This window comes from Leucoraja erinacea, chromosome 14 (genome assembly GCF_028641065.1).
Source record: "Leucoraja erinacea ecotype New England chromosome 14, Leri_hhj_1, whole genome shotgun sequence".
NCBI lineage: Eukaryota > Metazoa > Chordata > Chondrichthyes > Rajiformes > Rajidae > Leucoraja > Leucoraja erinaceus.
This window is the reverse complement of record NC_073390.1, coordinates 29,163,079-29,191,035: the sequence shown is the minus strand read 5'-3', so window position 1 is coordinate 29,191,035 and position 27,957 is coordinate 29,163,079. Positions and strand designations below refer to the sequence as shown.

Genomic DNA, 27,957 nt, shown 5'->3' with positions numbered 1-27,957 from the left:
TCACCGAGTCCACGGTGACCATCAATCGCCTCTATAGTTCCTTGGTTATAATAGATTAATTATTAATCTCAAAAATATCTTATAACTATATAACCATATAACAATTACAGCACGGAAACAGGCCATCTCGGCCCTACAAGTCCGTGCTGAACAACTTTTTTCCCTTAGTCCCACCTGCCTGCACTCATACCATAACCCACCATTCCCTTCTCATCCATATGCCTATCCAATTTATTTTTAAATGATACCAATGTTACCCCTAACCTTCTGTCCCTTAATTCTGAAGTAATGTCCTCTTGTTTGAATCTTCCCTATTCTCAAAGGGAAAAGCTTGTCCACATCAACTCTGTCTATCCCTCTCATCATTTTAAAGACCTCTATCAAGTCCCCCCCTTAACCTTCTGCGCTCCAGAGAATAAAGACCTAACATTCAACCTATCTCTGTAACTTAGTTGTTGAAACCCAGGCAACATTCTAGTAAATCTCCTCTGTACTCTCTCTCTATTTTGTTGACATCCTTCCTATAATTGGCCGACCAAAATTGTACACCATACTCCAGATTTGGTCTTACTAATGCCTTGTACAATTTTAACATTACATCCCAGCTTCTATACTCAATGCTCTGATTTATAAAGGCTAGCATACCAAAAGCTTTCTTTACCACCCTATCTATATGAGATTCCACCTTCAAGGAACTATGCACGGTTATTCCCAGATCCCTCTGTTCAACTGTATTCTTCAATTCCCTACCATTTACCATGTACGTCCTATTTTGATTTGTCCTGCCAAGGTTTAACACCTCACATTTATCAGCATTAAACTCCATCTGCCATCTTTCAGCCCATTTTTCCAAATGGCCTAAATCACTGTAGACTTTGGAAATCCTCTTCATTATCCACAACACCCCCTATCTTGGTATCATCTGCATACTTACTAATCCAATTTACCACCCCTTCATCCAGATCATTGATGTACATGACAAACAACAAAGGACTCAACACAGATCCCTGAGGCACCCCACTAGTCACCTGCCTCCAACCCAACAAACAGCCATCCACCATTACCCTCTGGCTTCTCCAATTCAGCCACTGTTGAATCCATCTTGCTATTCCTGCATTTATACCCAACAGTTGAACCTTCTTAACCAACCTTCCATGAGGAACCTTGTCAAAGGCCTTACTAAAGTCCATATAGACAACATCCACTGCTTTTACCCTTGTCAATTTCCCTAGTAACCTCTTCAAAAAATTCAAGAAGATTAGTCAAACATGACCTTCCAGGCACAAATCCATGTTGACTGTTCCTAATCAGACCCTGTTTATCCAGATGCTTATATATATTATCTCTAAGTATCTTTTCCATTAATTTGCCCACCACTGAAGTCAAACTAACAGGTCTATAATTGCTAGGTTTACTCTTAGAACCCTTTTTAAACAATGGAACAACATGCGCAGTACGCCAATCCTCGGGGACTATTCCCGTTTCTAATGACATTTGAAATATTTCTGTCAAAGCCCCGGCTATTTCTACACTAACTTCCTCAATGTCCTAGGGAATATCCTGTCAGGACCTGGAGACTTATCCACTTTTATATTTTTCAAAAGTGTCAGTACTTCTTTTACTTTGAAACTCATAGTATCCATAGCTACTCTACTCGTTTCCCTTACCTCACATAATTCAATATCCTTCTCCTTGGTGAATACCGAAGAATAGAAATCGTTCAATATCTCCTCCATCTCTTTTGGCTCTGCAAATAGCTGCCCACTCTGTCTCTCCAATGGACCAATTTTATCCCTCGTTATCCTTTTGCTATTAATATAGCTGTAGAAACCCTTTGGATTTACTTTCACCTTACTTGCCAAAGCAACCTCATATCTTCTTTTAGCTTTTCTAATTTCTTTCGTAAGATTCTTTTTACATTCCTTATACTCCACAAGCACCTCATTTACTTCATGCTGCCTATAATCTTGTCTGCTGTACAGTGGTTCTTCATATGGTTTACAATGCAAATGCAATATTATCCTGTGGATCATTTACTTTTCGAAGTTAGTAAACTTGCTTTGTTATTTTTAATGAATTGCTTTATTTCACTCTGGATCACTACTCTACCCCATTTATACAATTATTGTCCAAGAAATAAATGCTGCTCTTTCCCTTACCAAAACACATTATCTTATGTCTGGTCAAACACTTACAAACTAATTCAGCAAGTTTATTGCGGACACAAAATGCTAGAGTAACTAAGCGGGACAGGCAGCATCTCTGGAGAGAAGGAATAGGTGACGTTTCGGGTCGAGACCCTTCTTCAGGTTCTCTAGGTGAGGACCTCAGAATGGATTAGTGAGAGGTTTAAAATGTCTGCAGCTGGTCTGCACAAGTCATGAATACACGGCCATGTGGACTAGTTTATTTCTGCAGATTCACTTTCATGAAGGCTAATCCTGCATCTGTCACCGTAACCATCGGCACAGATGCACCCTAGACTGATGGAGCATTGAGCTCATCAGAAAAGTACTCGTTGTTGCCATCGATACTACCAGACTAGCTTGTGTAATGCATGCAAGCTTTTCCACAATCTAGGAATGTGTGTCATTGCTTTGGGACTAATTCGGTTCAGAATTCCTTCTTGGCATCCTTAATGGCTCTGCAATGGTCATAGATAGATTTATTGTAGCACTCGGGATCATTTGAATGGACTGATAAAGCAGGAATCTAAATGTACAGGGTTTTTTTTATGGGATGGCGAAGTGTCAGGTTAATATTAAGGGTCATATGTTCCACATTGCATCATTACCATAAATATTATATTTTGGTTCAGGTAATAAGGTTTTGGGGATGCTAGGTAATGTCACTACTGGCCCCAATTTGTGCATGCCATGTATTAAAGTATGAAAATGGCAGTACTATATACTTGTATCCATTGTTACACTATCTATCATATACTTATTTAAAGTCTGATCTTATACGTGTGTATATGTGGCTGTCTTTACATCTTCGCAAAAACACGACGAAGTAATGATTACATTTTTACATATTCCGAAGGACATATTTCCCCTCGAGGCCGGGATCACCTTATCTGAACATTTTATGCTTTATTTCTCGACTTATTCTTGGCTCAATACTGATTAAAAGTCCAAAAAAGTCAAAAAACTTTGAAATTAAAACGACCTGCTTCAACTGATGACGTCACAATGGCTCGACTAGCAGTGATCAGCCTCACTGAAGATTTCATCCTATATTTGACACGTTATTTGCGATTAAAGCTTTAAAATGCCAACTTTCACAAGATTTTTACATATTCCAATTCACATTTTTCCCCCTAGAGGCCGAGCTCACCCTCACTGAACATTTTATGCTTTATTTCTTGACTTATTACTGATTAAAAGTAAGTAAGAAGTTTAAAATCATCAAAAGACTGATTTTGAAAATGACCAGCTTTCACTGAATACATCACAATGGCTCAGCTAGCAGTGATCATCTTCACTGAAGATTTCATCCTATATTTGACATGTTATTTGCAATTAAAGCTTTAAAAATAAGTATTAAGGGCCTGTCCCACGAGCATGCGACCTGCATGCGGCAAGCGCGGCCTAAATGGCCGGTCCCACCAGCATGCGCCTGCATGCGGCAAGCACGACCTAACGTGGTCCCTTGAGCCGTACGGCCTTGCGGGGCCGTGTGGAGTTGTGCGGAGCTAGTCCTGACATCGCGCGGGGCTCCAAAAAACTGACTGTTTAAAAATTCCACTCCCGCAGCCGCCTCGACGCCGTGTCACTCATTCGACCTCTGCGCGGCTCCTGCTTCTGGTTAGGTCGCGCTTGCTGCATGCAGGTCGCATGCTCGTGGGACAGGCCCTTTAGTCAGGACTTGTGCAGACCAGCTGCAGACATCTTTAACCTCTCATTAATCCATTCTGAGGTCCTCGCCTAAATAACACATACCAAAAATGGATAAGAACCTTGAAGATCCAGGTTCATATAGAGCAATTGCTCTTTAAACACTGATCAGAAGATATTAACGAAAATTTTAGCCCATAGATTAAGTTTAGTGATTCATAAATTAATACATCCCGATCAAACGGGTTTTATCCCAAAACGATATTCATTTTATAACCCAAGACCATTTATTATTATTTAATATTATATATTCAAATAGAATAGCTAATGTAGATTTAGCAGTTATTTCATTAGATGCTGAAAAAGCATTTGATCAGGTGGAATGCCCCATCTATTTTCGGTGATGGAAAAATTTCAATTGGGCGAGAAGTTTTGTACATGGGTTAAACTCCTATATACTAACCCAACAGCTAGAATATTGACAAATCAAATATTATCACCCAAATTTAATTTATCTAGAGGTTGTAGACAGGATGCCCATTATCTCCGTTGTTATGGATATAATACTAAAGATACAGTTAATGCAATTTCTTTATACACAGATGTATTATTATACATTACAAACCCAGAAACTAGCATTCCAAACTTGCTAAATCTTATAACTTAATTTGGCTCATTTTCGGGATATAGAATTAATTGGAACAAAAGTGAAATTATGCCAATAACGGAACTTAACCTACATACATTGCAACAATCTCCTTTTAAAATAGTCTACGAAAAATTTAAATATCTAGGAATTTATGTGACTAAGAAATATACTTCTTTATTTAAATATATTTCCCCCCTTTAGAATATTCAGTGTTGGAAAATACTTCCCGTCTCAATGCTCAGTAGAATTAATGCCATAAAAATGATTTTCCTACCACAATTACTGTACCTTTTTCAATCAATTCCGATATATCTCCCAGTTTTTTTGTTTAAAGTTGATTCTATTGTTACAAGGTTTATTTGGGATTATAAGAACCATAGAATAAGTAAAAAACATTTATGTAAATCCAAGATGAATGGAGGATTCGTTTTACCAAATGTTTTATTTTATGTTTGGGCAGTTAATATTAAAAATATAAACTTCTGGTTGGAAGATATGGATCAATAACCAGATTGGTTAAAGGTGGAAAAGGAAGATTGGTAACCTTTTGAAATTGACTCGCTTTTGTTAGCTCCCACAAAACTGAATAAAAAAAACATAGTGTAAATCCTATAATATATAGTGGTTTACGAACTTGGAAACAATTAAAAATGACTTTAAAATTGGATAATTTATCACTCCTTCTCCCCATTGTAAATAATCCTTCATTTAAATCTTCTGTGTTGGATAAAGGTTTTGCACAATGGAAAAATTATGGAATTAAAAAGGTGGGACACCTTTACAGAAAAGGTATTTTTCTATCATTTCAGGAGTTACAACAGAATTATGGACTACATTCAAATAATTTTTTTAGATATTTACAACTTAGAGGTTATGTTAAATCACATACACAAGATTATAGAACTAGAGAGCCAGAGATCCTTGATGAATGTTTGAAGAAACATCCTAACACAGGTAAATTAATATCTCACATTTATAATATTCTTTTAGATAGTGAGGTCCCGTCAATGGAACTATATAGACAAGCATGGGAAAATGAACTAGCTCAACCTATAATGAAAGATATATGGGATGAAAGTTTACAACATATACATCAATGCTCGTTAAATGCCAGACACTCTTTAATTCAATTTAAAGTACTACATAGACTGCAATATTCTAAAACAAAATTAAAAATAATTTTTCCAAATATTTCTCCTATGTGACAAATGTCCATATTTAGAAGCTAATTTAACATACTTTTGTAAACTGTATAAAAATTAAAAAATTCTGGGCGGATATTTTTCAAATTATTTCTGGTTGTTAATATCCAATTGGATCCCGATCCAAAACTAATAATATTAGGAATATCAGAATAAAGTCAAAAACTTACAACAAAGTTTCTTTGGTTATACTTCCTTGATTATAATATAATAATTGGGGAAAAAATAATATTAAAATTTGGGTGGTCTAGTGCTCCCTAACTATGTACTATAATTGGGCAGTAAATATTTAAAATATGATTCACCTGCTGGGCAACTCTGCCCAGCAGGTGGATTGGATTGTAATGGAGAGAGAGGACTGTGCTCCATGTAATACAAGAGCAACTCTCCTCTCACCAATGAATTTGAATAACAAAAATTATAATAAAAATCCAATGATACGTAGTACAATTAGAACTTGGAAACAAATAAAACAGAACTTAAAATTAAGAAATCTATCTCTTTTAATGCCAATAGTCAATAACCCTTTGTTTAAATCCTCAATTATAGATAAATCATTTACACAATGGGAAAGAACGGGAATCAAAACGCTTGGAGACTTGTATGAATTAGGAAAATTATTATCATTTCAACAATTACAACTGAAATATAATTTGAAAAATAATCAATATTTCAAATATCTTCAAATCCGTGACTATCTGAAAAAAATACACAAAAGACTATCATAATATGCCCCCAGACTTATTGGATGAAGCCATGAAGATAAAGGCTGAATCAGCAAATCTAATATCATACTTATATAATATTATTTTGAATATAGAAATACCTACAACCGATAGTATTAGAAGAGACTGGGAACAAGAACTAGCTATAAAAATTTCAAAAGAGCTGGGATTAACACTTGCTATATGGGCATAAATGCTCGATCAACGTACGACATACTCTAATCCAATATAAAACATTACATAGACTATATTATTCAAAAACTAAAATAAATAAACTTTTCCCCAATGTCTCACCCATTTGTGATAAATGTCAGTCACAAGAAGCTAACATAGCGCACCCTTTTGTTTTTTGTGTAAAAATTATGGAACAAAATATTTGAAATCTTCACAAAATTATTTAAAATAAAACTGGTACCAAAAGCAGAATGGATCATTTTTGGAATATCGGAAGGTAACTCCGAATTAAATATGTTTCAAAAGAACTTACTTAATTATGGGCTAATAATGGGGAAAAAAGCTTATACTCAAATTTTGGAAAAATGCTCCAATACCATCAATAAAAATGTGGATTTCAAACATGTTCGAAACACTACACTTGGAAGAGATGAGACTCCTCCTAGCAGGCAAAGCAGATCACTTCCAAAAGACGTGGTCTGCATTTACAGAACTATTACAAGCATAAGGAGCAATAGTAAGTTAAAATATAAAGGGTACCAGGATCCGGTAACGGGGGGGTATAAAATACATTTTTAATAAAAACACGGTTGGTATATCCTTTTTTGTGGAGTTTTGTATTACAATAGAGCGATTGTTTTTCCTTTCTTCTTTTTTTTCTTTTCCTTCTAGGGTCTTATTTCCTTTCTTTACTTCCTTCTCTAATTCCTTCCCTAAGGGGCTTTCTTCTCCCAACACTTTCCTGCACCTTCACAATTCTTGCTTACTTTCCTTACTTCTTTCATTTCTATCTCTTTTATAGCTCAAAAAATGAAGTGGTACAACATAATGTAATACGATATATGTGATGTGTATTAATGTAAGTTACTGTACTGCTAATAAAAATAAAATAAAAAAATAAAAATAAAAACATTTTGGGAAACCCCAACAACCCCCACAATTAAAATGTGGATTATGGAGATGTCTGAGACCTTACACTTGGAAAAAATTAGACTTGTCTTAATTGACAAACCAGAATCGTTTGCTAAAATATGGTCTCCATTTATTGGTTTTCTGAAAGGGTAAATTGGTCCAGCACGGATGCTTGACTGGAAAAAAAAGAAACTTGAATCCAGGATTTAATCTTTATATGGACCCATCTCCAAAATTGTGTTATTGGTAATTTATTTTATTTTATTTTTTTCTCCCTCCTTTCTTTCTATAGCTCTTTCAAAAAATCTATAAAAAACAAGTAAATAGAAGCTGTGTTAATATGTAATTGATAAACAAATTGTGTTTTGGTTATGATATGTATATGCTTCTAATAAAAAATATGGTTTTTTTAAAAATGCCAACTTTCACAAAATTTTTGCATAGTCTGATTCACATTTTTCCCCTCTAGGCAGAGATCACTTTCATTGAACATTTTATGCTTTATTTCTCAACTTATTACTGATTAAAGTTTTTAAAAATTCAAAATACTTTGAATTTCAAAATGACCAGTTTCAAGTGATGACATCACAATGGCTCAGCTAGCAGGGGGAGGGCGGATTGCTATTGCAACACGTAGGGCAAATTAAACTGGAATTACCGTACAGTAAAGGTTCAAATGAAACTGAAATCTTCATTGTTTTACTACCAATCTTAACACCAAAAATGTGATATTAAAAAGGCTGCACATTTAGTCATGAATATTTAATCCATAAATAAACTTCATATGGACCCTCATACATATACGTTTTGATAATGATCTAGGGAAATATCTTCATAAATACCAGAAGAAAAATGCAGTAACAAAGATAATACCGCACAGTAAAGATTCCGTAACGGTCGTTGTGCTTGGTGTCCATTGTCACAACGACCGTTATCGGGGTAAGTTAAATCACGGAGGCTCCAAACCTCTAATGCTTTTCAAAAACGCAACGAGGTATCATATGGTAGTAGCAATTTTTGGGTGGGTTAATTCTTTTTTCTTATTTTCCAATTTAATATATCAAAAACATCATGGTGTCAAAAACGCAACGACCGTTTACGATATTTTCCGACTTTTTTTAAAGCAATTAAAAAACATTTTGGACATAAGTTGGTCATCAAAGTTTTCCTTTCGTACGGGCCAAGTCGCTAACTTCATTCCTTCGTGTCAACTTCGTGAAGCTCCATAACAACCGTTACGGAGACATTTTACTTAGTAAAAAAATCTGCCCAAATCAAACGTTCTGATGAATCATCGGCCATCGATATAGCTCAAATCCATAAGGTAATGTACCGTTTAGATCATATTGGTGAAAATGTTTAGTTTTCACTAATAATGTAATGTTCGTTTTCTGGGACACCAAACCTTTTGTCCACTGCAATGTACGTTTGTGTGTATGATGTGTAACGCGCGTTGCGGTGTCCACTCAGATGGATGCAGTATTCTACTACATGATCAGGTGATTGAAGTGGAAGTGGTGTTTGCAATTTTATTGTTCCATGTGGTATAAACATAGAAAGGAATATGAAATACGTGTAGATGTAGAAGTTCAACCATGTTCACGTTGAGTAGCAGAGTAGATTTAATATGCCTCCTGCAGTAATTTTTTTTCAAGTTATACCTCATAAGCAATGGTTAGCAAAATTGAAAATTAGTGAAATTGGATACAGTTTTGTGATTTGGGTAAGAAAGTAAGGGAAATATTATGGATAAACAACATATTTTCTTCCAGGGAGTTACAAATCGCTTCTCCAAGAATTCATGCTTTTGCTAAGAATAAATATCATGGTATCTGGGGTTGATTATGTTACGGTTTAACTACTTTCTTGAACTCTGGAACAGGCTCAAGTGATTGAATGTCCTCAGTTTTTCTGCTTCATAGGACTTAAAAGATTATATTGCACATGCAAGAGTCATGTCCAGCATATTTGTTTTCAGTGCAATACTAAAGCTTTATCTTTTAAAGTCTACCTTGCATCTTGCATAATATTGTAAATGGTTTGGTATTTAGGGCACAAACAATTATGGAAATGGATGCCAATGTTGTGTCATACCATTACAATACTTTACCTCTTTTGATTAAAAACAGAATAACATTGTGATTGTCTCATAGAATGCACGCATGGACCCAGAGGAGCTCTTTACGAAGCAGGAACGGATTGGGAAAGGCTCTTTTGGTGAAGTATACAAAGGAATAGAGAACCACAGTAAAGAAGTTGTGGCAATCAAAATCATTGATCTGGAGGAGGCAGAGGACGAGATAGAAGACATCCAACAGGAGATTACAGTGCTCAGCCAATGTGATAGCCCATATGTCACCAAGTACTATGGCTCTTACCTAAAGGCAAGTAAAGGAATTGTTAAATCAGACATCGGCACCATGCCATTTAAACCAGCATATCTGTATTCATAGTATAGTTTGCTTGTTAATTTCCACTATTTAATATATTTAAAAGTAAATTTCAAATTCTCCACTCTTCTTGACAAATATAGCGATGGGGTTCATTAACATGGAGAATCGTCTAGTCAGAAGGCTTGAACTTGCTGAGCTCTGGACATGTAGTTGAGGGTTAGTTGCTTAGTAAAGAGTAGTGGAAGAATTATCTTCAAAGCATAGTAGACTATTACTTCCGCCCTTGGAAGGGGCCCTGTTTTGACTTCCCCCAGAAAATGGCACCTCTGACAGTGCAGTCCTCCGCCAGTACTGAAACATCACCCTGCACTTCCTACTCCAATTTTTGACGCAGATTTCTAACATTTATCTGTGAATGTGCTAAATATTCATAGATATCTAATTTGTATGTTTAACAACATGAAACGTTTCTCCAATTTATTTTTTTGTGTGGAATATCTAGCCAAATAAAAAAATTAAATGCCTTGGGTGCTGAAAATTCAAGGCAAAATCCAGGCACAAGAGAAGGGGTAGCAGTTACGATGCAAACACACAAGTGTAGTTGATATTAATTCTTTACCCTCTTCATTATATCTGATGCCTTGCCATTAACCCATACTTATCAGACTGATGCACAAAAATACAGATGCACGGTGTTTCAGTTACATCTTTGGAAACATTTATTTCTTCAAGAATTGTGTGTATGACTGAATTGAATAATAATAACAACTTAACCACACAAGTTAATCAAGTGAAGGAAATCTTTGTTTCTCTAATTTCTTCTCTAATTTCAGGCAGTCCTTACTATCTCCTCCCCTTCTCAGCTCTCCCTCTGCCCACTAGCTCCACCTCTTCCTCTCTTCCTTATCCCCTATTCTTAAACTGTGGCCCCTGGTTCTGGACTCCCCCAACATCGGGAACATGGTTCCTACCTCTAGTGTGTCCAAAACCTTAATAATCTTATATGTTTCAATAAGAATCCCTATCATCCTTCTAAATTCCAGAGTATACAAGCCCAGCCGCTCCATTCTCTCAGCATATGACAGTCCCGCCATCCCAGGAATTAACCTTGTGAACCTACACTGCACTCCCTCAATAGCAAGGATGTCCTTCCTCAAATTTGGAGACCAAAACTGCACACACTACTCCAGGTGTGGTCTCACTATGCCCTGTACAACTGCAGAAGGACCTCTTAGCTCCTATACTCAACTCCTCTTGTTATGAAGGCCAACATGCCATTCTTCACTGCCTGCTGTACCTACATGCTTACTTTCATTGACGGATGAACAAGGACCCCCAGTACTAACCTGATTTACCCAGTCTACCTGCAGGTTGAAATCCCCCATAACAACTGTAGTATTACCTTTGGAAAGGTACTGGTGAAATACTACTGCTTATAAAAGGGTACAAGAGGATAGACCACATAAATGAAGATACAACAGTAACATCAGTGGTGGGAAAATCATCAGGGAAAAAAATATAAAAGCTGTACAGATTAATCAAGGGTTGTTGGCGTGAATGGTATATACAGTGGTTCTGCCAGATTTAGCGTAGCCAGCTCTTTAGATATATCATAGATTTAGACAACTGTATGGGGTCTAATTTAATTCCTTTGGAGATAATACATTTATGCAATTTGTGTAGAGGGTCGAAATCAATGAACTCATCAGATTAGCATAAAAGTAACAAATGGAATTCAGTCCCGAGAGATTAAGCATTTAACATGTCCAATATTAGAAGAAATTATAAAATAAACAGTAGAATATTGAATAACACAAGTTTTGGAAGGAATGTATGCATTGCATACGAAAGTGGTGTTGGAAAGAAATGGGATGAAAAAGAACAAGAGGTGACAAAATGAGTGAGATGGAGTAATGTGGAAAAATATTCATAAATCATCCAGAGAAGGATGGGGATGATATATTTTTTAAAAGGCATGAAGAAATTGAAAGGAAAAGTGGTATTAGTCTGTTCAGTAGAAAATAGTAAGGCAGAAAACTAATGACAAGGTTCATAAGTGAGATTCTGCATAGAAACATGATTTTTGCTGCGATTTCAAATGACAACGTTGCTGAATATTTTGTTGCTAGTGTAAGAGAATCTTTCCTGGAGAAACTGGCTGCTTTGTTTATAAAACCTTCATAATTTTACTGTTCTTTGCTGAATTTGCTATTTGCTGTTTGAACAGGAATGGGTTAAGAGTTAAAGTTAGGCAATTGATTATTAAAACACTTGTTTTTGCATTTCAGGGAAAATCTTATATTTATATAAAGTGGACTACAGTTGTTAATGTTAGATGTTTTTCATTTGATCTCCAGGGCACAAAATTATGGATAATCATGGAATATCTTGGTGGAGGCTCTGCATTAGACTTGGTAAGTACACCTTTTAAATATGTTTCCATTGTACTTTGTCTTAGTATGTCTTAACTCGGGTAGCTATTTTGAAATTATGCTACAGGACTAAAGCTTCACTGTAGACATGCGTTTGTTCAAAGACGGCTTGTTAACCGCTTTAATAAGTTACCTTCTCTACCTGAATGATGTATATTTTAATATTTTCAGTTTTTGTTGCAATATTATATACACTATCCAGGCTCAGTGTTCCCAATGATGCTAAATATTCATTTCACATTTTTCTCGGGCCTGGTTAGATAAATAGTGTGCTCTGTTGCTATGGATTTGAGCTTTTGGGTGGAATTTGCTGGACGGACTAAAACAGATTTAAGGAAGGAAACAAGACTGCAGATGCTGGAACCAGAAGCAAAATACAAATAGCTGGATGAACTCAGTAACTTGAGCAGCATTGGAGGAGGTGATGGAATGATCAATGCTTCGTGTCTTGCATCGGGACGAAGAGTATAGAAGGAAGGTTGCCAGTATATGGAAGTATGAGGGAGGGGTGAGATCGAAGCTGGTAGGTGATGGGTGGAATTAGATAAGGGAGGGATGAAGGGCAGATGGAGCTTGGTGGTGGAGGGGATAGGTACATTGCAGTAATGTAGAATAAATCCAGTAAATAAGTATGAGGGTGATGAGGGAAACATGTGGGGGAGAGTAATGGATCTTGGCAATGACAAAGAGACAGAAGGGAAAAAAGGTGAACAAAAAGTGAGAAACTGGGCATGGGGGGGGGGGGGGGGGGGGTGGGGGGGGGGGGGGGGGGGGGGGGGGGGGGGGGACGGGGATGGAGATGTGAATGAACATGGGCGGTGAGTTACCCGAAATTGTAAAATTCATTGTTCATACCCTTTGGGATATAAGCTACCCACGCAGAATTTGAAATGGTTGTTCCAGTTTGCATCTGGCTTCACTATGACAGTGGAGAATGCTGAGTACATCACACTGGTGTTGGAATGGAAAAGGGAGTTGAACGAGCAGGTTGGAGATTAAGGTTGTGATTGCACAAAGGTGTTCTGTCAAATGGACACCTAGTCAACGCTTGGTGTCTCCATTTGTAGTGGAGCTCACTACCATAGCCATTGACATACAGCACAGAAACGGGCCCTTTGGTCCAACCCATCTATGCCAAACAAGATGTCCCATTGGCGCTAATCCCTTTTGCCTGCATTGGGTCTGTAGACTTCTATACCTTTCCTATCCATATACATGTCCGTGCCTTTTTTAATTTTAAATGTTGTTATGGTACCTCCCTCAGCTACCTCCTCTGGCAGTCCATTCCATATACCCATACTAAGTGGAAAAAGTTACCTCTCTGGTTCCTATTAAAAGCATTCCTCACTCACCTTAAACTTATGTCTGGTTCTTGATTCCCTGGCCCTGGGTTAAAAAACTGTGCATTCACCCAATCAATTCCCCTCATGATTTTATACACCTCTGTTAGATCACCCTTCAGCCTCCTGTGTTCCAAGGAATATAGCCCTTGCTTACCCAATCTCCCCCTACAGCTCAGGCCCTCAGGCATTGTCAACATCCTTGTAAATCTTCTCTGCACCTCTTCCAGCTTAATAACATCCTTCCTATAGCAGGGTGAGCAAAACTGACCATGCTACTCCAAATACGGCCTAACCACCATCTTGTACAACTATAACATAACATCCCACCTTGTACCCCGACTGTTGAAGACTAATGTACCAAAGGCTATACCACTATCTGCATGTGATGCCATTTTCAGCCTTCCACTACCATCCTCGGTTTCCTTCCATGAAATCAATTATGTATCCAATCACCTAGCTCTCCCTGGATGCCATATGATCTATCCTTCCGGAGCAACTTACCTTGTGGGTCATTATCAAATGCCTTACTGAACTCCATATAGACGATGTCTACGACATTGCTCTTGTCAAACTTCTTGATTATATCTTTTTTTTTTAAACTCATCAAATTCGCGAGACACAATCTCCCACGTACAAAACTATGTTGACTATCTCTAATCAGCCTGTTTATCCAAATACATATATCTTATCCCTCAGAATCCTCTCCAGTAACTTAACTACCTTACTTATATGTTAGACTCGCTTGTCTATGGTTCCCAGGCTTTCCTTGTGACTCTTAAATAGAGGCACAACGTTAGCCACCGTCCAGTCATCCGGTACCTCGTCCATGTATAACGATGATTTGTATAGACATCTCTAGCTTCCCGCAATGTCTTCTGATACATCTGATCTGACCCGGGAGATTTATCTACCTTCGTACTCCTTAGGACATCTAACCTCGAAATGTGGGGAATGGAGGAGATGCGTGTGAGAGCTCTCAACCGTGGAAGAGGAGAAGCCATGTTACTTGAAGAAGAATGTTTCTAATGTGCAGAGTCTCATCTTAAGATCCGATGTAACAGGGATGGAGAAACGAAGGAAAAGGGAGATGGAGTACGTGGAGGTAGCTGTGGCAGCTGATAGTATAAAGTAGATAGTTTTTCTCCCAAGGAGCCTGAGATAAGAAAAGTTTCAGTGGTAATTCAGGTGAATTTGAGGACCGAGTGAAACTTGGTGGCAAAGATGATAAAATTGACACGTTCCGCATGAGTGCAGGAGGTTTTACCTATGTAGTTATTGATGTAGGGTTGAAAGAGTTAGAAATGGGTGTCAGTGCAGATCTAGGATTGGTACACATGGCCAAAAAAAATGCATGTGTAGCTGATTTGTAGAAAGTGGGAAAAATCAAATGAGTTGTTGAGGGTCAGTATAATTCCTGCCATGTGGATGAGAGTATTGAGGAAGAACTGTTGGATCTCTGTTCCAGTTATCTATGGAGATAGAGGTGTATATAGACTGGACATCCATAATTACATTGCGGTGGTTGATATCAGAGAATTGGAAGTTGTCAAAATGGTGGAGGGCATTAAAGATGTCCCAGGTATGGGTGGGAAGTGACAGGAAAAGTGGATGGTAAAGATATGAGATACAGGCAGAACAATGAATTTAACAGGGCAGTCCTATTTGTGGATCTGTGGTAAAAGGTAGAAGCAAGCAGAGTAAGTTTGGGGCTTCTCGGAGGGGAAATCTGATGTGACGAGAATTAAGATACATCATAAACTATCCAGAGAAAAGATAGTGATGATATCTAAAATGGTATCTAAAATTAAAGAAAACATGGCCTGCGTACTAAACAAAATCTCATCACTTTTGCTGCCAGTTTCCACCCTGCTTTCATGGTGTAACTGACTCTCTCAATGCTACCTACTCAATCTTGCGGGATTGGTTAGCAGCTAATGTCCAATAAAGGCCCTTCAGTTCTGAGAGAGGCTTTTTGATCTGAAATATTATCTCCGTTTCTCTTTCCACAGGTGCTGCTTGACCAGCTGAATATTTGGATCTTTTTCTGTTTTAATCTGCAGATTCCCATACAGTGCATTCAGAAAGTATTCAGACCACTTCACTTTTTCCACATTTTGTTACGTTACAGCCTTATTGTAAAATGGATGAAATTCTTTTTTTTAAATCATCAATCTACACACAATACCCCATAATTAAAAAAATCAAAAACAGGTGTTTAGAAATTTTTGCAAAGTAATTAAAAAGAAATAACTGAAATATCACTTTTACATAAGTATTCAGACCCTTTACTCAGTACTTTGTTGAGGCACCTTTGGCAGCGATTACAGCCTTGACTTCTTAGGTATGACGCTACAAGCTTGGCATACCTGTATTTGGAAACAGGATGAACCTAAGCTCAATTTTGAGTGTCATAGCAAAGAGTCTGAATGCTTATGTAAATGGATATTTCAGTTACTTATTTTTAATTACTTTGCAAAAATTTCTAAACACCTCTTCATCCCGGGGTATTGTGTGTAGGTTGATGATTAAAAAAATGATTTAATCCATTTAAAAATAAGGTTGTAAAATAACAAAATGTGGAAAAAGTGAAAGGGTCTGAATACTTTCTGAATGCATTGTAGTTATCTTGAAAATTCCTCCTCTGCTTCCACCAAAGATTCTGTTCCATTTTCCTAGTTTTTCCTGTCTTTATTGTGTACTAGACCAGGTGGGACCCGTTAGGTCCCTGTTACACGAGAGGCCTGGTACCCCAACGCAACCCTTTCCCCAACTGAATATTGCACCACTAAACCACAACCCGCACAGGAGGCGTGGTCCCCCAACTGAACCCGTTCCGAATGTAAGATTCCAGCACTCACCTGCCTCCCTCAGCAGTGCACTTAAAAAAAAAAATTCTAATTGCACCTCCTGCCGCAGCAGTTCCAATTGCAATACCAATTTCCCCCTCCTTTTTAAGCACGGTGTGATATTCCATTGAGATGAAAAGTTCAGAGTGTTCCTGTATTACAACTTTGTATCAAAGTGTGTTGGAAGCTGGCAGGAAGGATTTTAACAGTAAAAATATTTTTAAAGTTGGCATTTTTAAAGCTTTAATCATAAATAACTTGCGAAATATAGCATAATCACTGGAAGCCCTGGAAAAAGGTTATTTGTGAGAAGCTACGGTTACTGTTGGCAACGTCCCATTGTGGCATTCGGCAGCTTGAGAGCCCATTGTGATTGGTGCACTGAGTGGCATTGTGACATCATCACTGGAAGCTGCTGGTAAAAGGCACTCTGTGAGAAGTTGCAGTTACCGTTGGCAATGTCCCATTGTGATGTCATTTGTAAATGAGATCCATTGTGATTGGACGTCTGTGAGATGGCATTGTGACATCATCACTGGAAGCTGGAAAAAGGGTCTCGGTGAGAAGCGGTTTTTGGATTTTTTTTTAAACTTTAATCGTGAATAACTTGTGACATATAGGATGAAATCTTAAGTGAACCCGAGTGGCGTGGACGGGAAAAATGTGTTTGAATATGTAAAAATGTAAGCGCATCTGCGTAGCGTTTTGAAGAAGATACAAAACATACACGCTCACCAGATGAGACTTCTAGTATATAGATTTTCTAATGACGATACCTCTGCCTATGCTTCCGAGATGCTTTTCCATATCCTAAAACAACAGCTTCCCCGTTGTTTTTTCCTTCACATATGCTGCCTGACCAGCTTGGTCACAGATCTGTCTGTCCCAGTTCCCACACTTCTACACAATTCTTCCACTTGGAACAAGGATAGGTTCCCCTTTTCCTCGTTTTCCACAAGCCTCCACATTCAATAGATCATTTTCCATATTTTCCAACTACTTCAATTGCACATCTTCCTATCGTCTACCCTCCCCATTCAACATTCCAACTGGACAGTTCTCCCTGATTTGCTGGTTTATTCTTTAACGCATTGAACATCCACTTCAATTCACACACACTTTTTCATGCAATCGTAAGTAATGCAACACCTGCTCTTTAACTTCCCAACATCCAGGGCCCAAAACACTGCTTCCAGGTGAGCGGAATTCACTTGCAGATCCTAAATGAGTGTATTGCTCACAGTATGCGCTATCTACGTTGGTAAAAACAAAACGTAGATTAGGAGATGTTTTGCAGTTCACTTCCAATCAATTCACAGGGGTGATCCTGGATTTCAGATTATCATTCACTTTAATTTTCATTCCATTCTACCTATCACCTCTCTTTGGACTTTTAAACCCTCCTTGTAAAGCCCAGCATAAGCTCAAGGAACTAGATCTGGAATATTGTGCTTCTTTGTGGTATTTGACCAGTGGGTGCTTCCACTGGCAATACTACCAATATGTTCTTACAGGGCGGTTACTGGCTGTAACCAGGATAACTGAGCTAATTCTTAACCCCTGTAACTATTGCCAGTTGAGATTTATGATTACAGGTTGTCAATTGAACCAGTGGTCTTTCCAGTGTAGTTCAATTATTCATCACGTGTGCTTCATCACCCATCAGTATGATTAATGCATTGTGTGATCTTTGCAGCTAAAGCCAGGCCCTCTGGAGGAGACATACATTGCCACAATTCTGCGGGAAATCCTGAAAGGTTTAGACTATCTGCACTCGGAACGGAAAATTCATAGAGATATTAAAGGTAAGACATTTTAGAGGGTTTGTCCAATGAGGCGATATGGGTGAAACTCAAAAATACGAAAGTTGCAATCGTTCTAATGAGATTGTACTATAGGCCTTCCAATAACCAAGGTGAGGCAGAGTAACAGATGTATAGATAGATTACAGAATTATACAAAAGCAAGAGGGTTGCCATAGTGGATGTCTTTAACTTCCCTGATAATTACTTAGACTTGCTCAGTGCAAAAGACATAGACGGGGCAAAATTTGTTAGGTGTATCTAAGAGAGTTTTCTAAAATAGCATATGGATGATCTAACTTGAGGAAGGACCATACTATAGTACTGGTAAACAAGACTGGTCAGGTTCTTGGAGTTTCAGTGGCAGAGCATTTTGGGGACAGTGATCACAACTCCATAAGTTTTAAGACTGTTTTGAATAGGGTTGTGATGGAAGGGTATTATGCTGCTGCAGTTCCACAGGGTTTTGTGTTGGGACCTTAGTGGTTTGTAATAATATATATAAGCAACTTATAAAGAAAGAAAGATGGTGGCTTAGTAAGTTTGCAGACAACACTAAAATTGATGGAGTTGTGAGCAATGGGGAAGGTTGTCTTAAGTATTCAGCAGGATATAGATCAGCAACAGAAATGGTGGAGAAATGGCAGTTTAATCCAAGCTAGTGTGCAGTGTTGTACATTGGGAGGTGGAAAAAAAGGGGAAAGTATATAGTTAATGGCAAGAGCGTTAATAGCTTTGATGTAGAGAGGGATCGCGGTACAAAACCAAAGTTCCTGAAAGTGGCAACACATATAGAGAAGTAAAGAAAGTATATGTTATGCTTGCCTTTATCAGTCGGGACATTGAGTATAAAAGTCAGGAAGTCATATTGCAGTTTATAGGACTTTTCAAATAATTATAAGTGCTTTGTTTTGATTTCCATTTTCTGACTTAAAAGCTGGTGAGGAGGAAAAACAAGAAGCAGTACCAGGATCCTTCTAAAAGCAGGAAATTTGCACTACCAGGAACAGAATCTGATGAAGAGGTTGCATGTTCAAATTTGTGCCTGAACACACACATCTCAAAAGCCTGTTGGTGATGGGATATTGGTGTATTGCACCCGAGTACTCTATGAGTGCTGCACATTAATGTTAGGCCACACCAGCCACTTAACTGCAATGAGAGCAGTGCATTTGCAAAATGAAGTTGGGAATAATTGGAGAACTATACTGTTGGGGAATGCCACAAAGAAAAAGGCATCTATTTGCTGGGATTGGCCACTTCACTCCTCCTTTTCTACTTCCAAATCGTCTCTCGTAGAGGGCTAACAGTTCTACACTTGTGTCAGCTCAGATTTTGATACTCGAGTACCTAAAGATGAATTAATCCCCACGGCTGCCTTATTCTGGAAATGTAATGAACCATGACTGATCACCGAAGCAGGATTACAGTGGTTTCAGTAGAATTGTTAGCTTTACTGTCTTGTTTTGTCACCTTTCCACAGCTGCTAACGTGTTACTGTCCGAACAAGGTGACGTTAAGCTCGCAGACTTTGGTGTTGCAGGTCAACTAACCGATACACAAATAAAGAGGAACACTTTTGTGGGCACGCCCTTCTGGATGGCACCAGAAGTCATCAAGCAGTCTGCATATGACTTCAAAGTGAGTGAGCAAATGCTCGAGTTTTATCTTTGGATTTATGTTCTATCACTCCTCTGGATTTGTTCCTATTGCTGTCAACCAAACACCTTTGGCAAGTGTGGATCAGGAAAAAAAATGTTGGTTAAGACCAACTACCATTCCAAGAACAACATTCAAATAGTAGAGTGCATCTTTTCATTGATCAAGTGGTGTGGGTGATTGACTTCTCATAATTAAAACATGATGGGAAGGAAAGGATAAAGGATTACAGTAGGCACATCCCATTCCAAGATTTAAATTGTGACTAATTGCTTAGGACCCAACTTCCTGGAGTGATTTTACTTGATTAGTTCTGTCATGTAGAAATGAGAAATGTGCATTTAAGGCAGTACCTTCTTGTTAAAGTAACTGTTCATCATTTCATTTCCTGTTTATATTTTAAAAAATAATTATATCCATAGGTATATTTTCTCAATATACATTGCATTAGAAATCCTTTGCCAGCTATCAGAAGAACAGTTTGTTACATACTGACACAGAATACAATGAATTCAAATCTAAACTGTTTTCTTTTGAGCTGTGATGTCCCTTTACAGTATTTATATAATGTCATTACAACAGTGACCAGGTACCAAACCAGAAATATTAATTGCCTTACTATCATTTGTGACTCATTGACTGGAATTGTACAGTATTGCAATAAAGATATCCACAAACAAGATAATTACTTGAGTTTTTTTCATTACACCAGAGCGTAAGAATAAAGAGTGGGAGTAAACCATAGGACCAGTAGGATTAGATTAAGGTACAGTGACCTCCATAATGTTTGGGACAAAGACCCATCATTTATTTATTTGCCTCTGTACTCCACAATTTGAAATTTGTAATAGAAAAAAATCAAGGCCTTTTAATAAAGGCCATTTTCACCATGTAGACATTACAGCAGTGTTTATACATAGTCCTCCCATTTCAGGGCACCATAATGTTTTGGGACACAGCAATGTAATGTAAATGAAAGTAGTCATGTTTAGTATTTTGTTGCACATACTTTGCATTCAATGACTGCTTGAAGTCTGTGATTCATGGACATCACCAGTTGCTGGGTGTCTTCACTGATGATGCTCTGCCAGGCCTGTATTACAGCCATCTTTAGCTTATGCTTGTTTTGGGGGCTAGTCCCCTTCAGGTTTCTCTTCAGCATATAAAAGGCATGCTCAATTGGGTTCAGATCGGGTGATTGACTTGGTCACTCAAGAATTTACAATTTTTTAGCTTTGAAAAACTCCTTTGTTGTTTTAGCAGTATGTTTGGAATCATTGTCTTGCAGTAGAATGAACCACCAGCCAATGAGTTTTGAGGCATTTGTTTGAACTTGAACAGATAGGATGTACACTTCAGAATTAATTATACTACTACCATCAGCAGTTGTATCATCAATGAAAATAAGTGAGTCAGTACCTTCAGCAGGTCTTCCTTGGCCTGCTAGTCACATTTGCGATTACTAAGCTCATCAGTCTTTCTTCTTAATGGTGTTCCAAACAGTTGATTTTGGAAAGACCTAAGGTTTGGCTGATGTCTCGAACAGTTTTATACTTGTTTCTCAGTCTCATTATGGCTTCTTTGACTTTCATTGGCACAACTTTGGTCCTCATGTTGATAAACAGCAATAAAAGTTTCCAAAGGTAATGGAAAGACTGGAGGAAAGACTAGGTGCTGAGAGCTCTGTTATAGCTGCATTAAGGAGGCAATTAAACACACCTGAGCAATTACAAACACCTGGGAAGCCATGCATCCCAAACATTATAGTGCCCTGAAATGGGGAGACTGTGTATAAACACAGCTGTAATTTCTACATGGTGAAACCAAAATGTTTAAAATACCTTTTAATAAAATCTGACAATGTGCACTTTAACCACATGTGATTTTTTAAATGTTTTTTTAATTACAAATCTCAAATTGTGGAGTACAGAGGCAAATAAATAAATGATGGGTTGTCCCAAACGGTATGGAGAGCACTGTATATATGATCTTTGGCCTGAACTGCCATTAGCAACACTTCGATAACACTTTTCATTTAGTATAAAGTTCAAAGGCATTTAAAACAATTATTTATCCTCCAAATATATACTATCCTTTGTATAGCTCAAAAATTATATTTCAGTTTCCTTCTAGCTGATTATAATTTTGGTTTACTCTTCCAATGCTCCCATTTTTTTGAAGTTGTGCCATGCTCAGTGGCACTGGTTCATATTTACATTTCTGCTATTTAAGTTACTTTCCCAATCACATCTTTTTACTTAAAATAAACTTTCCCTTTGAGTATTGCTTTGTGCCCAGCTAAACATAAAATAAGGCAGAAAATGTTAGAAATGCAGGTCAGTCAGCATACGGAGAGAGTGATATTGTTTTCTGCTGTATTCCATAGGTCTATCATGATGTACAGTGGTCTTGGGTGCGGATTGGACTTTGGATAATGGATCAGAGATGCTTAAAAATGATTCAAAAGTATTTAATTTTAAGTTATTTATTATCCTAAATTAACTTAAACCTGAGAAAGAGATTAATAAAAACATTACAATTTACTAGGTTATCTGCACCAATCTTTTCAGTCAAAATCCATGTCCCGCAACACTTGAGAAATGCTTTCATCTCTGATGAAAAACAGAGGGGTCAGATGTGCATCTAACTCCTTGGCTCAGGATATTTGTGCTCCACTGTAGAATGGGAGATCAGATGTGCTGCTATCTGATTTCCAGCTCATTCCTAACTTGTGCTTTGCAATGTGCAGGCACAAAAGTTAGAAAATGCAGCTGCCCAGCAAATCTCATCAGGAAAAGCAGTAGTAGCTATTTAGCCCCTCCACCCCCCGTGTTGTTCAGCCATTCAGTAAAATCATGGCTTAATCTTTTCTGCACTAACCTGATAAATCTTGATTTCCTTAATCGCTAAGCAATTTATTATAGACACAAAAAGCTGGAGTAAGTCAGCGGGACAGGCAGCATCTCTGGAGAGAAGGAATGGGTGACGTTTTGGGTCGAAACCCTTCTTCAGAAGTTATATATGCATTTAATCTCTCTAGACAATCTCAACTGCTTTCGCAGTCCTTCTAGTGTTGTGAATTCCAACGATTCATCGTTCTATGTGAAGATGTTTTTCCTTTCTGTCCTGAATATATCGCCATTTACTTTAAGGCAGTGATTTCTCTTTTTTGACACTCCTGCAGAGAAAATGTCACATCTGAAAGCTCGAGAGGATTTTTGCTTATTTGATTGTGAAACTACAAGCTAGCAAACACGTAATTTACCCAATGTTGCAGAATTGCTCTGATGAAAAGTCATTGTCCTAAAACATTAACCCTGTCTCTGCCTCCAGATATGCTGCCTGACTGACTTGCTGAGTATTTTCAGCATCTTCTGTTTTTATTCCATCCTCGCTGCGTTTAATGTTTGTGATTTATTATTTATTACTCTCGATTTTGCTGGTTCAGCAGTTAATCCCTGGAAAAATATATTGAAAGGTTATTTAAGCATCAATAAATGATCATCATAGTGAGCTGCAATGAAATATTATGGCTTGTAAATAATAGGGGGCGAAACTCAAGTAAATCTCATCTTTCAGCCATTGTTCATGGTTTTTAAACCAGCGATATAACATCTTTGTGGACTGAAGCAAAATCTGTTCATTTTATTCTTAAATTTCATTTATTTATAGTTCATGCCTACCAAGTTTAAAAAATGCATGTACTATTTACATTTATTTTTCATTCTCCTTGTTCTGCTTTTCTCCCATTTGTGCATGTGGCTCAATTTTGAATGGATAATTTTCTCTCTTCTTCAACCTCTGTGTATCTGGCTTCCATTCTTGTACCTTTTCTTGTTTCTGTTTATTCAGAGTTTGATAAATGAGTCATTGCACAAGTTACTCCATTTCGGCTTTCTTCCTATTTGGTTGAAGGCCTAATTAACAAATTATTAAGCAACAAGCACCAAGATAGTTTTGAGCCACAAAGATTGTGGGAGCTTGCAAAATTGATGAAAAATATATAACAAACCTTTACAGCTCAAATATACAGATTAAACATGAACATTCTTGTAAATGATTGAAAACACAAGGTAAGACTGGAACAAAATGAGCTCCCAATTTGTGAACTTTCTGGCAGGGTTTAGGGTAATTAAATGGCAATATAGGAAAGAATAGGAAAGGAAAGAAGTGTTCTTTATAATGAACAGATTCAGCAATTAACTAAATCCCGTCATGGTGCTGCACAGACAGGACAGCAGATGAGTTAAGAATGCTTGTGCGGTTTGGCACCTGGCAAACCTACGCCCATTCTGGAGATGTAGTGGCCAGAGGTGTGTGCAAGGCAGTTAATATTGAAATTTGTGGTTTGGGAATCTCTGTTTGAATGACTTCCAAAGTTCTGTGTCAGTCTGATGTATCCCTGTCTTTGTAGGTATAAACGTTTCCAAATGAAGACTGATGTAGGAAACTAGTCTTTTTCAAATAGTTTCTCAGTCTCTGACATAAATTTTCAGGCAGACATCTGGTCCCTTGGAATTACTGCGATTGAACTAGCGAAGGGGGAGCCGCCTAATTCGGAGCTGCATCCTATGCGAGTTCTATTCCTCATTCCGAAGAACAACCCCCCAACTCTGGAAGGAAATTACAGCAAGCCCTTCAAAGAATTTGTCGAGGCGTGCCTCAATAAGGATCCCAAATTTGTAAGTAGGACTCGTTGGTTTTGGAGGAAAAATTGTGAATGGTTTAGAAATTATGTAACTTGCAGTGATGTGTATCCAGTGACCATGTTTGTGAAAAAATAAAGAATTTGTACTTATAAAGCATTTATGATGTTTTCAAAGTATCTCAAGTTCTTTATATTCCACAAATTACTTTGAAATGTCATCCATATTGTAAAGAAATGTCGCAACCAGCTTGTACAATGCAAAATCCAGTATGGAGAAGTGTGATCAATGCCAATAACATGTTTTGGCAGAATGCTTTGAAGGGTGAATGTTGCTAGGATATAGGATAAATCAGTTTCAAATTCTGCTGCAAAACCTTTTGCATATCTGAACAGAAAGAAGAGAAAAAGGCAAACTTGGGTTTACACCTCACCTGAGGATAGCTCATAAATGTGTGGCCCAAATACTATATTAAATAAGGGCTGAAATCATATGTGGCTGAATGAGGCTTTAACTCACCACCTTTTTACTTTAAGATGTCTCCAATATAGCCAAGACGTCTTGAAAATGTCTTTAAAATTTAAAAATGTCTTAATGTTTTTTTAATACATTAAAATATGTCACGCTATTGTTACTGAGAGGAATGATGAAAGAAAAGTCTAAATGTTTAAAAAGGAACTGCAGATGCTGGAAAATCTACCTAAAGAAAAGTCTAAGATAGGCAGTCTTGTGGAGGTTGTAAGCGTGCAGTCTAGTGCATGAATGTTGAGAAACCCGTTTGTTAAATGAATAAATAATTTTAAAGTTGATGTGGATAGCAATAGAAAATACCAGGGCAGGGCAATAGTTTGAACATAATTATATATTTGAAAGGAGAATTTACTTGGTCTTAAGTTATTTTTCTCTTTTTAGTTTGAGTCATAAATTACTGGCTATTTTCCAGTTCCTTGCCAAGAAATGATCGTGGCTCAACTATGACCGTCCTGGTTTCTTCATATGCCCATGCAACGTATTGCTGGATGGCAATAAGGAACTGAAATGTATTTCTGTACCCCACCCTCCCCCTACCCATCATCATGTGAATGCTGTAATGCATCAGCTGTTTTGGCTGGATCTGGTGGTCTGCATATCTTTGTAGTGCATCAAGTATTATCTTCATATGTTTGACATCTGAGGTTCACTTGGAAATTGTGAAAGCCGTGATACAGGGAGAGAATATTGGAACTTCAGCTTTCTATTTGGGTCCGTTATTGTGAACCACCTACTTCCACTGATGAATGTTACAAGTTAGTCTGCTCGAATATTTTTGCGTGTTCTAATTTGTGTAGTTGGACAATAGTGATCCATAAAATGAAACAATAAAGTAATAAATCTAGGGGGGAAATTTTAGAGAAATAAAATAAAATGGTGACATAAGGAAAACTGTAAAATGCATCAACGGCAAAGGAAACATGTACAAGAAGCTGTATGAAGAGAATGTTGCAAAAGCCTTTAAGCTTTCAGAATGTAATTCGAGGAACTGTGTGGTAAAGAGAAATGAGAGCCCATAAAACTGAATGCAGGCAAGACTATAACAGATAATAATGAGATGGGAACAGTTAAATATGTTACATGCATTTTTAAATAGAGGAAGAGACTGCAATAACACACTAGCAGAACTAACCTCAAAATGTCAAGTTGAGGAATTAAATAGTGGCTGTAAATTTTAATGTAATGGAAATGCAAAACCAAAAGGATAAACAGTCCTTGAGGGTGTGATGGATTATTGGGTATTTACATGAATTTATCACCAGTCAGGAGGCTGACAACTTGATTATGTATTGATAATCAGATATACATAGATTAATTGATTAGTCTGGACCTATTTTGAGAAAGAGTCAATGTATTTTGAAACTTTTCCAAAATGCATTTCAAAAAATGCCATCAAATGATAGTTAGTAAAGATGAGAATTTATGGCATGGGTGGTGAGATTGGAAGGTTGGTTAGAAGTACTTGTCTAATCTCAAGAGTCATATATATAAAACAATATAGAAACATAGAAACATAGAAATTAGGTGCAGGAGTAGGCCATTCGGCCCTTCGAGCCTGCACCGCCATTCAATATGATCATGGCTGATCATCCAACTCAGTATCCCGTACCTGCCTTCTCTCCATACCCCCTGATCCCCTGGTAGCCACAAGGGCCACATCGAACTCCCTCTTAAATATAGCCAATGAACTGGCCTCAACTACCCTCTGTGGCAGAGAGTTCCAGAGATTCACCACTCTCTGTGTGAAAAAAGTTCAGAGGGTATTGCAATTACAAATTCAAGCCCCCTAATTCTGTAATCTTCTTCCTGATGGCAGGAGTGAAAGGAGAGCATGCAGAGTGGTGTGGGTCCCTGATGACTGACTGCCTTTTTAAGACCGTGCCTCCTATAGATCCCTTTGATGGTGGTGAGGTCAGTACTGGTGATGGACTGGGCAGTGTACACCACTATTTTAGCTTTCATTTCATTCCTGGGTGTTCGAGTATAGGAACCAGAGAGGATCTACTGGCAGTTATACAGGGTCTGGTGTACCACCTGTGGAATATTCAAGTACAGTTTTGGTCTACCAAATCTCCTCAAGGACATATTGCCATAGAGGGAGGCAGATGGGGTTTTCTTTACGATTCCTGGGATGTCAGGACTGTCTTATGAAGAAGGACAGGATCAGAGATTTGCATGCCAGGAATTTAGCACAAAAGACATGCCTTGTAATCTTATTTACCAGGGCTTCAGTGTTGGACAGGCTATATGACAAGAAGATTGTTCCCGATATTGTTGGAAGTCCAGGACAAACCAAACAGCTCTATGATCTTTGTTAAACGCCTGTATAAAACCGATATGTGAAAAACTTTTTTAACACACTGCGTAGTGAATCTTTGTGAACTACATAATAGGTATGTTACAAAAGTACCTGAATCGCCATTGGGGGAATCTGCCCTCAGCCAGGTCGGCGATCAGGGGGAGGGGGGCGGGTTTAAAACGCGATTTTTGACTAGGATGTACTAATGATCATATTTCATGGCGGTAAATCATTAACGAAGGGCCGAATGCCTACCCTGTCGCAAAATTTCTATGTTTTATGTTTATAGGTTTCGAGTTTGCATTTGTAGTGTTTAAAAATAGCCTGATAATTCCGGAATCTCTGAGCCCCAGGGTTTTATGGACAAACAAACAATTCAAACTTCTGAACTTATTTTTACATTAAATGGGGGCATATAATGAGAGCATATATATCGTGGTATGGGTCCCTGATAGATCTTTTGGGCTTTTTATATCCCGCAGTGCCTCTCGGCATTGAGGGCTTTGAT

The 27,957-nt window shown here is 37.8% G+C and overlaps 1 protein-coding gene across 2 annotated transcripts in view; it reads left to right on the top strand.

The window, feature by feature from the left end:
• Positions 1 to 27,957, top strand: part of stk25b (serine/threonine kinase 25b) — a 64,010-nt gene that overhangs the window by 18,461 nt on the left and 17,592 nt on the right. Inside the window, exons 2-6 of one of the 2 annotated variants that reach the window (XM_055646016.1) lie at positions 9,652 to 9,882; positions 12,249 to 12,305; positions 18,209 to 18,317; positions 19,798 to 19,955; positions 24,470 to 24,655. In XM_055646016.1, the coding sequence (XP_055501991.1) occupies positions 9,652 to 9,882; positions 12,249 to 12,305; positions 18,209 to 18,317; positions 19,798 to 19,955; positions 24,470 to 24,655 (741 nt within the window). The remainder of the gene's footprint in view (positions 1 to 9,651; positions 9,883 to 12,248; positions 12,306 to 18,208; positions 18,318 to 19,797; positions 19,956 to 24,469; positions 24,656 to 27,957) is intronic. The other variant, XM_055646017.1, reaches the window with a different exon arrangement.